This window comes from Manacus vitellinus, unplaced genomic scaffold (genome assembly GCF_001715985.3).
Source record: "Manacus vitellinus isolate BGI_N305 unplaced genomic scaffold, ASM171598v3 scaffold_4_pilon, whole genome shotgun sequence".
Lineage (NCBI taxonomy): Eukaryota > Metazoa > Chordata > Aves > Passeriformes > Pipridae > Manacus > Manacus vitellinus.
The window spans coordinates 10,643,363-10,662,249 of record NW_021940604.1 but is presented as its reverse complement, the minus strand read 5'-3'; the positions used below and the strand labels follow the sequence as shown (position 1 = coordinate 10,662,249).

General features: G+C 36.5%; 1 protein-coding gene across 9 annotated transcripts in view; it reads right to left on the bottom strand.

Moving 5' to 3' along the window:
- AHI1 (Abelson helper integration site 1) overlaps positions 1 to 18,405 on the bottom strand; it is a 93,921-nt gene extending 75,516 nt beyond the window's left edge. The window contains exons 1-9 of one of the 9 annotated variants that reach the window (XM_018078258.2): positions 18,353 to 18,372; positions 15,126 to 15,165; positions 13,911 to 13,982; positions 13,406 to 13,527; positions 5,662 to 6,272; positions 4,926 to 5,083; positions 3,885 to 4,098; positions 2,946 to 3,138; positions 1,358 to 1,453 (exon numbers count right to left, since the gene is read on the bottom strand). In XM_018078258.2, coding sequence (XP_017933747.1) covers positions 1,358 to 1,453; positions 2,946 to 3,138; positions 3,885 to 4,098; positions 4,926 to 5,083; positions 5,662 to 6,272; positions 13,406 to 13,527; positions 13,911 to 13,920 — 1,404 coding nt within the window. In that variant the 5' untranslated portion in view covers positions 13,921 to 13,982; positions 15,126 to 15,165; positions 18,353 to 18,372. Of the gene's footprint in view, positions 1 to 1,357; positions 1,454 to 2,945; positions 3,139 to 3,884; positions 4,099 to 4,925; positions 5,084 to 5,661; positions 6,273 to 13,405; positions 13,528 to 13,910; positions 13,983 to 15,125; positions 15,298 to 15,894; positions 16,719 to 16,900; positions 16,936 to 17,578; positions 17,689 to 17,994; positions 18,044 to 18,352 lie in introns of those variants that run through there. The other 8 variants (XM_018078257.2, XM_018078255.2, XM_018078256.2 and 5 more) reach the window with 8 other exon arrangements.
- Between the last annotated feature and the right edge of the window lie 482 nt (positions 18,406 to 18,887).

The following is an 18,887-nucleotide window of genomic DNA, read 5'->3' as shown; positions in this document are numbered from 1 at the left end:
ATGAAAGTGGGAAGACCTCTGTAGTACTACTTCGGGTTTTTTTGTTTTGGTTCGGTTTGGTTTAATTTTTTTGTCGTGTTTTTTTTTGTTTTGTTTGGGGTTTTTTTTTGGTTTTTGGTTTTGTTTGGTTGGTTGGTTGGTTGTTGTTGGTTTTGGATTAGTGGTTTTTTTGGCTTTGTTTTTTTTTAATTATTACTTGCTAAAATCAACCAAATCCCAAACAACTGCCAATCCACAAACAGCCTCTTCCAAATTTGTTTCCTTTGAATGTTGCAACAAAGGGCATTGCTAAGGCTTTGGTTCAGAGCAGAAGATACAGCAAAGCTGTAGCATCTCCAACTTCAGAGGAGACAGAGTTCTGTCTATTGAACTAAAGAACAAGTGTACCTACTGCCATTAACACTGGTCAGTGTTTATCAGGACATTACTTCGACTGATACAGATAAAAGGATAATGCAGACAGACAAGTAAGAACAAAGAACAGGCCACCATTTTATTCATATTTATGCTGAAAATTCACCCTTCCCTCCATTCAGGAGTAGGCTGTCCTGAATGCCTGGATGCACAGCTATACACCCAGATATGCTGTACCAGACTTCTGTTTCCAGTAGATTCATCTTGGGCAGAGCTAAGAAGAATCTCCATATTGAACTGATATGAAGGTCCCACTCCCTTCACCTAAACTTGCAGTCCATTATCTTCTCCTGTATTTCTCATGCTGTAGACTGCTCAGTGCTTATCATCCATGCAGCTAGGTGTTAATAAACAATCCTCAACGAAACTAAAGCTTGCCAGCTCTTAAAGAACAAACTGACACATTCAAGTCTCTCCTAAAAGGGTAAAAAGGTACACATGTGCTGGCTAAACTACCAGTATCTCACATTTGCCTCATTTGTATATCAATTGTCACAGCATTCCCAATGCCACAACTAAAAATGAGAGGAAATTTCTAATTGGGCTAGGGAGTCTTTTCAAAGATTGGACAACTAAAAATGCCACCAGAATACAGAACAGCTGAGGTACAGAAATTAGTGGATTTGTCATTTTCTTCAAAATCACACAACCACACAGAAAACCCTAAGAGAAAATCTTTTTCTGTACTTTATGAAGAAAAAAAAGAAACTTACACGTTCTATACTTTCTTAAAACCCACATATTTTTTATTGTCAAGCTTGTTAATGTGTTGATTTTATCAGGTGAAAGAAGAGGGAAAGGAGAGAACAGCCAAGCAAGGAATTTTTTCCCCCATCTCTGTTGTTGAAAATATTAAAAAAATGTTTCCCTACTAAGTACAGTTAGAGATTTTCAGATAAAAATATTTATAAATTTTGCTTCTTTAATTAAATATTTACAATACCTTTAAAAATGCCCAACAAATTTTTCGATAATGACCTTCCTGAATTTGTACATTGGAGTTGGCTCTCACTTCATCCATACTTAGACAATCAAGGACCTAGAAGTATCAGCGGGAATATAAATGTATTTCTAACGAACTTCATGGTAATTAAAAAATAATTGCTGAAAATATGCTAGGTGCAATTCACTAAATTAAACAGATTTCAATTTTAAGAAATTACAAAACCAGTATTTTTCCCATCCAAGGGCACAATTAGAAATGACAGATCCTTATGCATTTACCTGATGGCTATTTATGACCTGCATTAAAAAGAACGTCTGGTCTTAAAAAAACCTATTTTCGCTTCCCTTCTGTCTCAGTAAAAGAGGAAACAATAATGTGTAATTTTCTTAAATCCTATACACTTCAGAAGTCATAGAGATCACAAATCTGACAGCTAAAACTAGGTGCATACTAATCCAGATGGAAAATGGCAGTCACAAATTTAATTTTCCTTTCCTAAATTTATCACTTTTGTCATAGAATCAGTCATAGAATGGTTTAGGCTCGAAGGAATCTTCAAAGACTATAGAGTCCTGTCTCATGGGCTGGGACATCTTTCATTAGATCAGGTTGCTCAAAGCCCCATCCAACCTGGCCTTGAATACTTCAAGGGATGCGCATAAGAATCTTCATTTTTCTGTCAGGAACCAGAATTTTATCATATTTAGGTACTTTTGGAAGTTTATCTCAGTATACAAAAAAAACTCCCCTTAGAATCATACTTTCTTCAAATTGATTTTTCAGTTGATAAACCACGCTGAAGTCAAACAGCATACTCGCAATGTAATCATACTTTTTGTGGTCCTAACATCAGTTTGATTTCCATGAAGAATCTTTACAAATATAATTAGTTTTGTGTTAAGCAACTAAGGACTCTTAATTCTATAAGTATGTTCATTTATAAGCATCACAAAACATAAAGAAACACATGGTAATGTATTATATTCAATCTATTTGAAACAGAAAAAAAACAAGGAATGAAAAAATATTTATTGTATTAGGGTACCATTTTGAGGTTAGTACTACAGAATCTCTCTGTACAAATATTGAAATACTTAAGCTCAAAATTATGTTGAATATATAATTTACAATATAGAGGACAAATTAATAACTACTTTATGAAGATGGGGCCAGAAGTAGTAGACATGTAAAATGTTAATGGAAACAATGCAACAGCTTACTCATTGGTACAATGAGCTGTTGCTACAAGCAGACAAATTCTGCCTTTCAGTTTCCGGTACTTCTTTTCAGATTTCAAGAGTGTGAAAAGGAAAAAGTGATATCCTTCATATCTTACCAGCCTTTCCCAGAAGTTTGACAGTTGATTTAATAAGTTTTGTACTCTTTATTACTATCAAAACAGGAGTTGTTTTTATTTTATGAAAAAACACTTTTTGGTATCTCCAGTTAATTCTGTATCTTAAGGCTATGCTATTAACCCATTCTAACTAAAACAAAACATCTGAATCAGTCAAATATATACTGCTGAAGAAACAAACCAAAAATCAGAATATGCATAAACTGGATGCAAAATATTTAACCTTACCTCAAAAAACAGGATAACCTGAGGGTTTTCTTCAGTGTTTTGGGTTAAATAAGTAAAACGCTCATTAAATATTACTTGTTCTTCCCACTCTGGAACTGTTGATTTAGACTGTCTAAAGTCATATGGTTGAGTCATAATAGGAATAATGTGCTCTATTTCTTCTTGTTCATAAGATGAAACTTCCCCCTTGCTGCTTGAAAATTTCCAGAGAGTTACAATTGTTAGAGCAATTAAAAAAAAACCTCAAGCAAAACAGTATTTTCAATTACTGAAAGCAAACTATTTGTTTGATTCTAGAAAAAAACTCATCCAAAATTTAACACAATTTGCAATGTATATAGAAATGCTGCAGGCTAAAGTTCAAAATCCTAACCATTAAGTTACTGTTAGCAAATTTATGCATAATGGTCATGGTAGAGCCTACTGCTTAAACACAGTTAAAATTTGGGTTTCAGGAAAATCATGCATAATGACAGTGGAAACAAGCAACTCAAGCAATTAGAAATATGAAGAACTAAACTTTATTTCAGGATTTTAGAAGTTCTTTAATAAAAAAGAAAAGGTAGGCATTATTTATACTGCAAGAATTTTGCTTACTTATTCTAACCTTGGCTTTTACATATTTTTAGGACTTAGGAAATTTTCTCTCTGGAAAGAATATAGAATTAACTGCGTTGCAAATATGGGGACCTCGAGAGCAATACAGCAGTGCAGAGCATTTAAAAGTGCCAAAAGGAAAAGACAAATGCCACCATCATTGATTGTAGGTATATATATGTATATATACACACACACATAGAAACACAGATGTAGAAACTAACGAATGACTACGCATGCTTAAAATTGCGCATTGTTTTCATTTTTATACTTAATTTTCTAGGGAAGAGTATACCTATTTATTGTAAACATTGATAATAGAAACAGTTTATTAAAAGTCACCTGTGATCCTTCTTGACATATAAGCCACTTCTCTGATCAACAACATGGATTTTAACTACAGGATGAGATACCAAGAGATCAGTTTTAAGTCGGTCAGATCGATGGATATAAACTCCCAAAATCAGATCATCAGCAAAACCAAATTTAGACTGAGTTGACATTTCTGAATTCTTCTTTTCCTCATCATTTTCTACAGCAACTTCTGTGGTTTCTTCTAGAAATAGGAACAAAGTAAATAAACTGTCACCAGTGGAACATAATAACCTCAAAGCAGTAAAAATGCTCTGTATTGTCTTCTCAAACAATAGTAAAGCAATAATATTAAAAGTGTTCTTTATGTAATAGGTTAAAATAAAATTATCGAATTTGCAGCATCTTTAACATGTATGAACATACACAGAAGTACACATTAATTAATATAATCTATTCCTAATAACAAACATTTTAATTTAAAAATCACAGGTCTTCCTCTTGATTGAGGTTCTTCTGTGCCACAATGACTTAAAATCCATACAGTTCAACAGCCTGCAGTTTGTTTTGTTTGGTTTGTTTTAGAAAAACAGACAAAAAAAAGGCAAGTAGAAACTGATGCTTTCTCCATGTGTATTTTTCCCTGAATATACCAAACACTGTTTTCAGAAATTCCTCATTTACAAGTTAAGAGGAGACTACAATACTTGATAGATATCAAGATACCTACTCCTCATCAGCTTCAGTAATTTCCTTTTTTTAAAATCTGATTTCTTACTTTGGCCTCCACAATATTTGAGGAATCAAGTTCTCCAATTTTACTACGCATTGCATGAAATAGTATTTCTCACATTTGAATTGAGCCATCAGGTCAAAACAGTGGCGATGAACCATTTTTTAGCATAAAGTAAAAAAAATAATAAAATAATAATTAAAAAAACAGAATATGCATCTTAATAATACACTATTATTAAGCAACTTCTATGTTACCACTATGGATAAATATTTCTGTAGCAGCACAAAAAAAACAGGTAGCAAAGTATACACTATTATAACATTTTGCTGGTAGACCTTTTCTGGTTTTCTTTTTAACCTTCCTGGCTTTAGGTTTCTGTTTATCCATGCTTTCCTTGAGTGTCTGTCCTTCTGATGTAAATAGTCTTTCGGGTGACTGACTTTCATTGCCATCTTTTTCCGGATGATGCTGCAGCTCAGAAATGGACATTGCACTGCAAAGTAATGAATTACTATCAGGGCAACTGCACTCCACTGCATAAACTGATACAATTACTCATAACCATTACCAATCCACTTGGAATTCTGCAACTTATCATCTGTTTATGCTGAAAATGCAACACTCCTCAGCCCCCACATTATTGTCTTGCCTTTCTCACTGCTCTCCCTCCTTCACCTCCCCCTAATTTCCACACAATTGCAGAACCACTCTTGTGACTAGAGCTAAGCTAATGCTCTTCTGCTGGATCAGGGCCATCACTTATCACAAAAAAAAATAAAATCATGCATAAAATTATCTTCAGTTACTTAAGAGCGAGTTCCACAGAAAACACAGATCAAATAGCAATGGAGGACATTAAAAAAAAAAAAGTTAAAAACAATCTGTGAGTTAAACATTAATCATGACAGAATTTTGAAAAAGTATCTGGTAATAATTTTCCATGACAGATTCATCCAATTAATCACTTAGGAAATACGAACAATTTATCAGAAAGCTTCTGTCTATCTTAAAACAAAATGAAACATTTTGCTTAAGATTCACAGACACACAGTGTACAGTTTATCATGATACCTTGTTTCAGCTTCACTTAAAACTGCTATTTCTTTCTTCTTTTTTTTCTTTTTGCCCACTTCATTGTTCAATGCAACTTCATGGCTTTGAACAGCGGAGGTAGATTCAGACATCTGTTCTTTAAGTTTCTTTCTCATTTTCTTTTTAATTGCATTTGCCTCATCCTCAGCCACATGCAGCTGATAGGCTTGAATTAGCTGCTCTTCCTCTTCTAATTCAGTTACATTTCTCACTTCAGTCAAGGAATTTTTAATCTTTCTATCTGCTTCTTGAGGAAGTACATCTGTTTGTGATTTACTTCTTGTTTTCTTCTTTGGAAAATCATTAGTCTTTTTTTCAAAACTCCCCAATTTAGCTTCATATAAATCTTCCTCCTCATTAAATTGTTCTTGTAACAGTGATTTCTTTTTCTTCCTGTTTGACTTTGGTTGCTTTTTCTTCTCTCCACTAACTATATCATTGTTTATTTTCTCTGCAATTGATGCTTTCTCTCTCAATTTATTTTTTGTAAATCGCGGACTCTCCTCTTCAGGATTATATGTGTTGTTTATAATTGCTTCATCATTCACACTTTCCTTAGATAGATCAATTTTATTTCTAAAGGTATCAAGCTATAAACGAAAAGAACATAAAACACATTTGTACTAAAAATCATGTAGATAAACGTAGCACATCATGTTATTCCTTCAGCAATCTTACACAAAGTAAAACGAAATCAAAGATTTAGTTATTTTCTTGTTTTGATTTTACAAGTGACAGATTGAAAGTCAACAGAAAATTCACACTGGAAAAAACATTTCGTGTTTGGCCACCTGATCCTCAATGTTTCACTATGTTTTTAAATAACTTTTATGTTTACCCAGTAAAAAAAGAAATCAAGTCTACTCCATAAACAGATGCCAATGTTTACACTATGGAAGACTTGCAGACTACATGCAGCACAAAACCAAATATTTTTATCCATTGAAAATGCAAGTTAAGAGACAGACTTCTGGCTCAGATGTTTTGCTTCTCAAAATATATCAATGAAATCATATTAAGAATGGTCTAAAACGGAAAAACAGACTTCCATTAAGACTTCTAAAAAAACCCAAACCAATATAAGTTGAAAAAAAAAACCACAACAAAAACCCACCCCACATTATTCTTAGTGGAATGGCAGAGAGTTAATCTAGAGAACAGTCTTGCAAAAACAGCAAAGATGAATTTCAGCTAATGCATTTGCCTGTGCACCACTTCTAATTCTTGGAGGTTTTACAGAAAACACATTGTAAACTTTCCTCTTCCCTTCAAGTTTCTATTCTGGGTTACTAAAGGTAATAATACTACCTCCCTTGGATGGGAAGGAGATCTAAGCAACCTGATATAGTTGAAAATGTTCCTGATCATGGCAGAGGGCTTGGACTAGATGACCTTTAAAAGTCCCTTTCAATCCAAACTATGATTCTGTGATATCACCAAAGAACACAGCAAGTAACTGTCTAATTCTGTAAAGAGGTCAACACACAGACCTCTGATCCTCGACAAAACTTCTATAAAGTTGCTGAGGTTCATTTACTCTGTTGTCTTCCAGAAAAATCCCTTAGAGACTCATCATGAAACATCAGAAAGGACTTTAAAAACCAATGAAAGCAAATTAAAAATAAAAAAGTTTGGAGAAAATATATGTATATGCATACAATCTTTTATTTGCCAAGACTCTCTTCCTCAATAAACACAGACACTGTCCCTTTCTAGTTGGGATACTTCTCCCAGTTACAGAATCATGTTTGCCTCAAATATTTGTAAAGAGGGACAATATGTATAATAAATGATCACCAAAACATACAAGCTTATAAGAAGAAAACACAGAGAATGAAGTTGCAATGGCAATCATGCTTTGGAGGATATATCCTGACTTAAAAATGCCCACCTGTGAGAACAGTATTCTATAACCAGAAAGAAGAGAATACCCAATGTGCAAACCATCTACCTTCATATTCTAGGCCCTTAATTATGTGAGCCTGCAAACCTTCCTCACTATCTTGTTTTATTCACATCTGACACTTGGAGAGAGAACTTGGTGAGCACGGAAAATATTACAAGAACTGAAAAAGGAGAATGAAGGAAAAAGAAAGGCAAACTTGAAGTATGTGAGTAAAAGCACAAGAAAAAAAAACAAGGAAGTTTACTATTTGTATGAGAAAATCGACAAATAAAAGCAGTGCGACAAGAAAAATACACAAAGACAAAATTTAACACATAAGTAAAAGCTGACATCTGAAACTACAGACAACTAGAGACCTAAAAATGCAATGACTAGACTTATTAATGTTAATTCTTAAACAACACTCCACAAATAAAGTATAAATTTAACAAAAAAACCACCCAGAATGTCATGCTAGTATACTTATCTAAGACATCATAAAATCTAAAGCCATTCATATACCTTTTCATTAGGTATCTTTATTTTTAGCTCATATGTCTAAAAATAGTTTAAACACCAAATAATGAAAAAACTGTCCTTGTATCTTCATCTTATACTTGCTTAAACAAAGCAGTAACATCATTTTTATTCATAAATCAGTGTTTCAAGAAGATGTGGAAAATCACATATAGATCACTTGAAATACAGAACAGAGTAAGGGAAAGAAAACAATTAAAGCATTAAGCTTGGTATAAACTAAAAAAAACAAACAAACCAGAAACAAAAACTTCTAATAAATAGTTTACTTCCTTACCTTTGTTTCTATGAATGGCTTTAACTGCAGAGTATGAGGAATGAAGATTAAAACACACCAACAATTAAGACCCAACAGTGGCCAATAGCTGAGGTCATGCTTTGTCTTTCACAGAACATTAATCCATTAAGCCCAAGAAGTTTCTAAAACAACTGTGATATTCAAGAATCATTTCCTTAAAGAAATCATTTCCTTAAAGAAATCTAGCAAAAACTGGCTTGAAATATTTACTAGAACTTGTTATTTATTATGCCTACCAACAAAAACCATAGATGATAGAATCTTTAAGGTTGGAAAAAACCATTAAGATCGTTAAGTCCAACTGTTAATCCAGTACCACTGTGCTCACCATTAAACCATCCACACGCCTTTTGAACGCTTCCAGGAATGGTGACTCAACCACTTCCCTAGACAGCCTGTTCCAATGACTGACCACTCTTTCAGTGAAGAAGCTTTTCCTCATATGCAATCTACCTCCTTTCAGGTGGTTGTAGAGAGTGATAAGGTCCCCCCTAAGCCTTCTTTTCACCAGGTTAAACAACTCCAGCTCCCTCAACTGCTCCTCATAAGACAGGTCCTCCAGACCCTTCACCAGTGTCACTGCCCTTCTTTGGATACACTCCAGCCCCTCAATGTGTTTCTTGTAGTGAGAAGGAACAAAACATACATACACAAATATGTGTCACAACTAGTAAGCACACAATTATAGCAAATTTACTTATAGGAAAAAAAAAACACCACAGATTATCCTTGTAATGAAAAAAAACCCAGTCTCAAACTACAGCAAATTCCTAGCACATTTATGGATACTGCAGGCAGCACAAAGCTGCTTCCACAGTTCAAACACAAATTCCTCAGATACACAGCCTGTATGATCTTAATTCAGGCCACTTTTTCCACATGTTGTAGTTATATGATGTAATTAAATAGAGAGGAAAGATGCAAAGGAGTCACAAAACAATAAAGTGAAAGCCATCAGATTAGGACTCAGGCAAAGGCAGGGATACTGGTATAGATTCTCTGACTGAAATGCAGGACTGAGAAATACCAACTAAGAGCAATTGTCAATACATAAATACACTTAAACTGAGTTAGAGAAAGCAGTTAGGCTGGAAAAGCAGCTCGACCCTCTGGAGTTAACTCCAGAGACAGGCCTCTGACCTGAACATGACTTCAGCTTAAAATCTGAAACAAATAAGAAGGCTTTTTTTCAAAACAGCTCCATGGCTACATTACAACACCAGGGCAGAGGAAACACTCTTTCCTGAAAACAGACTTGCTTGCACTACCGGCTTGATAGGAGAGAGAGATGGGTGCCAGCCAAGATGCAAGCAGGTGGGCTAACACTCAAGGCTCATATCACAATGAGCCAACCTCAGGTCACATCACTCGCCATTTGTGTCCCAGAGCTGACAGAAGGGACAACACCTAATAATCTAATGCCTTTTTAAAAAGGCTTCTCAAATATGCATGAGTGGAAGCCAGCAACATATCAAGTGAGTTTGTCACGAGTATTTGGAAACTCACATAACCAGATTTACAAAGGTACCTGAACTTCTTTCCCTAACACAGGCACACCTTGAAAAATTAGGGGTGGACACTGCCAGCCCATTGAAGCGCTGATATGTACCAGTTGTAAAAAACCACTTACTTACAACTGAATTGGTAATGAATGTACTTGTGATGCTGATTTGTTGAGTTTAAGAAAATCTTCATGTGCTAGGAAACCAATTTTACTGCCATTGCTCATAGAAGACTATAAAATGTAGACGCACTAAGCTAGAAGACCTTTAATTTACAGATAAGATGGGCTTGGACAAGTTTCACCAAATTCTAACAAAAAACATTGAGAAAACGTGTAGGTACATTATACAGTCAACTATTAGCAGTTCTATTATTTTAAACACAAGAAATGAAGAAACATAGGAAACAAAGCAGAAACAAACAAGAAACACAAGAAACGAATGGATAAAACCCAGCAGAAATCTCCATAATTACTCAGTGTCTGTCAGCATGCCCAAAAAAAGCAGAACCTGGGAAAATTCTACAACCTTAAAGCTCTGCAGGTCTTACATCTGAGACAGATGCTAAAGTACTGAATTGGTCAGAAGAAACCTGTAAAACCACCATCTTACCCAAAAGAATACAATAATTGTCAAGCATGATGATGGACTCCTACTATCTGTACCCACATGAAATTCCAGACTCCAGCCTGTCATTCAGGGCCTTATGAAGAAAGAGAAGGAGCAGGTTCAGTGAAGCAGGAAATATAAAGCTTCAAACAGGTAAATCTGTTGCAGTCCTGCCTTGAATATAAAACCTTAGTATCAATGTACGCCCACCCCAATTTGTAATCTGATCAGACTACAGTCTAGGAAAGAAATTTTTGCCTCCATTATGGGATCTTGCTTTTCATCTGGTAGAAAAATTCACTTACGTTTTCAGAGTTAAACATGCTCTTTTCTACCATAAAATTTAGATTAAACCAAATAAACTTAAATTTTCCTGCTGACCTTAGACAGATTAAAATAGCTGGGCAAAATAATCTGCATATTGCCTGAACTGAAGCTTGCCTCATTCTAACAACTTGTAAGAGGAGGAACAACTGGTAAAAAAATTATGGTGACCGTTTGCCCTAGAAAAGATACTAGCAAATTCACTTTCTGAGTGTGTCTCAATTGCTTGTATCTTCAGCCATGCCTTTAGGCTTCACACCACTGCTCCTGTGGCTACTGAACAGCAAAACAGAGCTTGCACTGGCCACAGCTGATGCCTATTTCCATCTCCATTACAAGCCCCTCTTTCCTATTAGTTGTGACTTAAACTCATCCTGCCCTACAGACATCAACCTTTCCTCTTCCAGCCAGGCTGTTTCCCTTCTCCCCAGACAGGGTCTCCAGGCAATGGGCACACAGAGCAGCACAGGCAAGCAGGCAGGCAATCTCCTTATCCTCAATTCTGTCATTTAAAATCACAGCAACCTCATGCAGCTCCAGAACTCAGATTTCAAAGAAACAGTGGATATGAGGGAAAAGGTTTTATTAATCTAAGAAAGGCTAGAGCAAAGACAAAGGAAGGAAGTAGACTGGTACATTTCCAGTTGAAATATGCTCTCAACCATGACCCGTTTCTGATCAAACCTAGGATACCATTTATAGCAAGTGCGTGACACAAAGCCAACCATCACTGACAAATTTCACATTATTTCAAGATATGTGAAACTCTGTATAGTTAAATCATATGAACTGAAGAAAATGGGAACAAAACCAGCAAACCTCCTCCATCTACCTCCTCCTCCCTCCACTCCCACACACATTTATTTCTTACAGAGAAATGACTGTTTATTTGCTGAAGCTTTTACAGAAACTTCTACTTGAAAGCAACCAGCACGGAAAATACCAGTCTGAGCTCTTGCAACTTTGCCACACTTTAAGGAAAGTTCTTAGTTTTTAATTGCTTTGATTGGTAAAAATCTAGTTTCAACAAAGCCATAAAGTTAGGTTTCACATTGATCCTAAAAATGCTTCCTAATTTGCTTGCATACCACTAATTTTGACTCAGGTCATTGTGATTTTAAGTGTTTCTAGGTAACTCCAAAACACTAGTGTTTTACGTCAGAGACTTCTGAAATGGAAACCAAATTTAAAACCAAAGTAAGTGTAAAATATTTATGAGTAATATCTATTTGCATATGAACACATAATTATGTACTTAAAAATACTTAAAAATAACAATTAATAATTCACATTTCATAAAGAAGGTTAACCTAACTGAGGAAGAATTTAGTCTTGTATTTAGACAAATGCCAGCAAAAAAGGAAAAAACCCACCCTTGAACTCTCTGTGATATATTTTAGACATAATGTTAATTCTTTGTATAGACTATTGACTAAATACAATATACTTCAAGGAACATAAATTATTAAAGTCCACATAAAATTAAACTTCAAATTGCCAATTTAAGACAAAATAGCAATACTAAGTTTAATATAACTATTCTGAATATATTTAATATATATAATAAAGACAGGTAACATTTTGATATTACACTAAATACCACTTCTTTGTCTTAAATGAATATTAAAGAAGGAACATTCATTTCCAGCACCTGATAAGGATATTGCAAGGAAAAATACTTAAAACATAAAACCTAACAAGTGGGAAGTAGAAAAACAGAACATTTGTCTCTTAAGCAAATTGGTTTCTTTTTAAAGTCCAAATCTTCTAAGTCAATAATCAAGTATATATAGGACTCATATTAGACATTTATTCTCCTGTTCAGGAAAAAGACTAGAATCTGAACCATAATTCAGAGGCTGTTTTAATGACAGATATGCCACAAATAAAAATGTCATTTAACCATAAAGTCAGGGTGATAAAATCCTTCCTAATAGGCAAGTCACAAGCTAAGGTCAAAATCTTTAAAAAAAGTTGGCATGTGAACACAGGACCACTTAGACACAAAGCTCAGCACATGCAGAAATATTCTGATCACTGACATCAAATTAAAAAAAAAAAAGTAGAAAATTGAATAAAGTTAATTATTATCTCTAGTATTATTACAATTTCTCATCAGTTTTCAATTCACAGCTGTATTAGATGGACATACTTTTATTACACAGATGTAGGACTCTCGAAATCAGATACTTTTAAAGCCATAATTCTACTAGCCCTCAAATATCTAATTAACTCCAAGTAAAGTCAATACTGAATTTGAAAATCTTAAAAATTTTAGAAAAAATGTGAATTGAAAACAAAGTACCGGCGGGCATTAGGTAAATGTATGCCTGCATGTGCCACTTCCTTTTTACCAGTATTATAGTCTATACCTCCAAATTACAAGGATGCATTGCTGGTACGCAAACAACAAATAAAAGCCACATCAAAAATAAGGGATACGTGTAGAAACATAATTTATACTTCATTTTTTTTTAATGTTTACAGCTCCTTTCTACGGTACATTTTCCTGATCTTTTTTCCATTATGGAAGGCAATCAAGCAAAACTTATATGTGTTCTAACTCACCACAATACTCTCCGGAGAGTCAAACTTCTTTTTCTTTGATTTCTTTGCATCTGTTAGGCCTGCATGGCGTCTGAAGATTTCCTCAAAGCGGACTTTGGTTTTTGCCTTTGCTTCACTTTCAACTGCAAAAAGAAATCTAGAGTATGATTCACTGTCTCAATAATCACCATTGCTAAAAAAGTGCACAATCATGATTTAAAATTGCAAAGGATGAGAATTATTTATCAGGGAAAGTTTACCAAAAAATTCACTTAGTATTCAGTTAAGAAAAAGACTGTTGAATCCTCAGCTACAGTATATGTATCATTGCCATTACAATTTTTACAAGAGTCCCCAAGTTTAAAATAAAAAAAACCCAAAACTTCAAAAATCAACTATAATCATGCATTCAAAAAGAAGCCAGTGCAGTATTAAAGATTTATATAAGTCAGAAGTAACTTCTATCATTTGCATCCAGTTCTAACTATAAAATAAGTACTGGAAATCAAACACAAAGTATTCTTACCTGCTGGCATTTTCAGTCCTCAGTTAGAAGTGGCTCAAAACACCAGCTGCCTCTTCCTCAGAATTCACCGTTCTATTTAAAGTAATTAAAAATTTTCATTAACATAACTGGTCCACAGACTTGAAACTAACAATTGAATGTGTGCTGATTAATATTGAGTACAGCTCAGGATTCTCAGCATCTGATACTTATTATTTGAGAGTAAATAAATAACAACACTACAATTGGCAATAGCCACATAATTCAGCACTATAGTCCTACAATCTTCTAAAAAACCCAACAGTTTATTTAAATAATAATGACCCACAAAGCCATTTATATTGAAGCCTTTCTAATCAGGTTCCTATCCTGACAGCATCACTGAGGAAATCACGTTGTAGTCAGCTCATAACTTCCAAAGCAAAGATTAGTAGCTGCCAGCAAATCTAACTTTACTACAAATCTCTAAATATTTATGTTTTCACAAAGCATTTGTATTTTTCACAAAACAGAGAAGCAATTACATGAAACTCATTTCTCTAAAGAGAAAAATGTTGGGCCCTACTGGTTGTGGAGAAAAGCCTACAAATGCAATCCAAACAAAGCTTGAAGGCAAGAAAAAATATTACACAGCTTTATCTTTTCATCAAGAAAATTCAGAATGTTTTACAAAAAACTTTAATACAAAAAGCTGTTTTGTAAACAGCAGAACTAATGAAACCTAGATTTCTGAAGGTGTTATATTCCCCTTAGCCTTCCAGACAACAAACTATTGTACCTATCTCCCTGACATCCCATCCAGCAATAGCTCCAAGTTCTCCCTAGGCAAAATGTCCTGTTAAACACCAGGAACTCAAATTGAATAGACACCCAGACTACATCGATCCTAACAAATTAACACATAGCATTAAATACTGCCAGGATATGGTTGCATTACTCTTGCCCCACTTTGGTCCAAGCCACCTAACACTCACCTATATACGGGTTAGGAGTTATTATGGATTATTATTAATAGGCGGTTCGCGTGTAGCCATTCTGACTTGAGGCTGAGAGTTTAATAGCAGTAAAGTGAGCCAGACATACCACAGGGCCTCAACATGTACTCCTGGGCACACACATCTTATACCAGCACAGGGAAGAGCTGAGGCTATATTGGGTCCCCAAGAATCTGCACCACCGTACCCTCAGATCCCTCTCATCTTTCTTTCACAGTGTTAACTTGCACAGGCTACATACCTTCAAGTCATTCCACACTTGTTACTTAGCGTACTGTGGCCTGCTGGATAGCCAAACCTAACCAAATTAAGAAAAAAAAAGCAAGAAGTGTTCAGGTTGGTCTGGGATTATAGAACTGTTGATTAGTCAGAAAAGTAAGGTGTCATTACTTTATATCTTAAGCAAAGCATTTACATTAAGTATCCAGCATTCTAAGGATGTTTGAAATGAGCAAGGATGGTGTGGTGGTCCCAGAAGGGACCTTATTGGAAGCAAAAAAAAAGTTTAGTTCTATGTTTCACCATGACACTCATGAGGTTACAATATTTTCACTCACTGAAACATGTTTTGACTCGCAAAGCAAAGCTTTACTGTCACAACTAAACCAGTAACAATTAAAAGCAACACTTATTACAAGAAATGGTACCAGAAAACACCACTGGAAAATAAAACTGCTTTTGCAATTTATACTTAGTAACATCAAATGGGCATTTTAAAAGTACTACAGTTATTAAGTGCTGCTTTTCAAGTAGTCAATTCACAATTGTCTAGAAAACTCCTATAATTTAGAAAAGTAGAAAACTAGACATGTTTATAAAATACAGCAGATTCTATCACTTTCATCATTCACTGAGGACCACAGGAACATGGAAAAGTCTCTTATGATTAGTTGAGTGATTGCAATCAGCCCTTGAAAACTAATTACAAACAAATGAAATGCTAAAGGGCTCTTAAAACAAAAAATGAGAGATAATATAGAACACAAAAGCAAAATGACTAAAGTACATACCTGTTCCAAGTATAGAAATAATTTTATGGTCAAAGGTTAAATAAATCAGATCACAAAAAGACCCCCAAAACCCAACCTAGAGGTAAATTAATTTTGCAGATACATTTGCTCACAATGAAACAAACACCTTTCCAGAGGGCAGGCTCACCTCACGGCTACCATCATTCTGCCTATTTATTCAGTAATTGTCTATCCTCTTGTGGCAACAAAATTAAGAGATAAAGTCCTCCTGATAGTGCTATTATTTAATATACGTTTCCAATTTAGAATTTCATGACTTTTTACATGGTGCATTAAAGCAACTATTAGACTTGCGTAAATACAGATCATTAATCAACAGGGGTAAGATCAAGGCTGTTTACTTAGTGTAATCTCACCTTGAAATAGGAGAGATTTAATGGTATATCAAAGTTCAGCAACCACAGTGCCCCAAGCTGAATAAATTCAGTTATCATTAATTTTTTAAAATACATTTTTGCCTAATTAGATTGGATCTCTTCCATGTTAGAAAATACAAGACAATTCAGGAATGACAAAAATACATACCTGGAACAGTGGCATATTCCAGCCACCATGAATAACCAGAGAAACAAATTAATGAAGTCCAAACTTTCAAGAATTACTATACACTTTCTCAAAAATCACCTAGTTTGCTCTTTTCTCATATTACATGTACATATATACATATATATTTATATCTAAAAATGCATATAGAATGTATTTATAAAAGCGATTGCATATTAAATTCTTGCTCTTTTCACAATATTTTGCAATACTGATTTCCTATATTCTACATCTGTAATATAGGAATTCTCTGTGCTAAACATGTCCAAAAGGCCACCGTTCACAAACCCCACTTTTATTAGTCACTAAAAAAAGATATAAATCAAACCTACACTATAATGAGCAGAACATACAGAATCTGTACTACATATTGCTAAGTGACAAACTTCCTACCCAATTAGGACCGTTTAGGAAACTGAGTTGACAAAATATAATTGCATACCTCAGGATTTTCCTAAACTAAAATCCTCAACTTTTCTTTTCTCAACAAGTAGAACATCAGGCCTTGTTTACTTATCTTTTAGATCATAATTAGAAATCTTAGGTTTTACTAGCAGGTTTCTAATGCTGCTACCCGTACGTATCACTACTTTGAATCTGAAAGAACTTCAACTCAGAATCATAGAGCAAAATAACACTGAACTGAATCTGCTTCTCTTCACCATTGATAAATGTGACATCAAAAAACAACCTGGTTTTATTAAAGAAAATTTAGTATTTAAGTCCAGGAAACTGACAGAAAGTTTTATTATTATCATGTAACCATCTATGTACTTGCATATCAATAAACACTACTACCAGAAGTGCAGTAGCCTTCTTCCAGTTTAGATGTGCCTGTAAAAACCTTGTGTTCAAACTAGCTTAAAAAGATGTTTTAAAAAGCTGGTGCTACTCTCAGTTTTCTAGCAGTATCAGAAAGCTTCAGCTTTAGAGGAACTGTTGGGATGGGTATTTTTCCCCCAGAAATTTGGTAGCTTTAGTGAAGAGAAAGTTGCAAACAGACTCGGTCCGCTCTGATAACAAAACTATGGACTTCAGTTCTATGTAAGGAAATATAGCTGACTTCTACTGTTTATTAAAGTCTCTGCCTTATCTGATAATTATGAAAATGCTTCCTCACCAAGTATTTTAATTTCCAATGCAGCATTTTGCTTTGCCTAGAAGAACAGTGGTAGATAAAACAGCTATAAATGAAAATTCACAACACGCACCACCACTGGATTAACCAATGGAATTATTTAATGAGCACGTGATGTGAAGATGCACATTCCTCATGGGAGGGAGGCATCCCGGCTTTGGAGCTCAACGTGCCAGGCAAGGAGCAGCACTGTGTGTTCACGTGCCGCGGGATAAACTAACCACGCAATGTTACCCGAGTGAACTACAAAGCTTGTAAAGACGGGGGGGGGGGAATAATACTGCTCAAGGGATAGCTTTCCGCGGCACTGCTTCGTGCCACCACGCGCTGCGCCGAGACCGGCAGGCAAAACAGGTCTCCCTAGGCCGCCTGCCCCGACAGTCAACCCGCGGGGTTACCCTGAGCAACCACGGCGTTCGAAGGAGCGGGACGCGCTCCCACTGCTTCCCGAAGCGCGCCGAGGCCTCCCACGCATCCCCGCGCTACCGGCCCGCGCTGGCCGCCGCCCAACCCGCTCCCAGCTCCTGCCTCCCGCCCGCGCCAACCTCCCCGCCACGGCGGGCTGTGGCTGAGCCCCCCGCCCCGCGGCGGCAGAGAGCCGGGGGGGGGCACAGCGGCGGGAGGCGGGACCCAGCCCCACCCGCCCTGGGGGCGCGCGCACCGCGCGAGCGGGGGCAGGCGCCCGGCGGCGGACCCGCAGCCTCAGCGCTCCCTTGCCCGGGGCGCGGCCCCGCTGCCCCCGCGGACATCACTCACGTCGGTCCCGTCCGCTCCCGAGGCGGCAGCTGCGGGTGCCCCGCCTTCCCCCCCGCCAGTGAGCTCACTCCCGGTCCCCCCTCCGCAGCCGCGCGGGTGGTTCTGCCCAAAACAACCCCAGCTTCCAAGGAAACGGCGCAGGCGCGTAGGGAAGCGGGGCGAGGAGGAGCGGGCGCGCCGGTGGCCGTGTCGCTTGGGGCCGCGGAGGGCAGCGCTCCCCGCGGCGGGGACGGGGCTGTTGAGGGTTGTTTTGTTGTGTTTTACTCAACCAAATCGCGGTGCTTGGCTGAGCGGTACCGTCTCCTGAGTTCCGTATCTGTTCACAGTGGTGTTTGCCTCTCATGCGTCATGAGTAGGTTACGAAAACCTTTCTGGAAACGCGAGGTTGGAATTTAATTAAAAAAAAAAAAAAAGAGACAGAGAGACTGTGAAAAGCATTAGAACCGGGAACGGTCTCGGGGATACCTTATGGTCCACTGGAAAAATGCGTCAGAAGTCCATAATAGCACTCAACGGAAGTTGCTTGCGGAAGAAT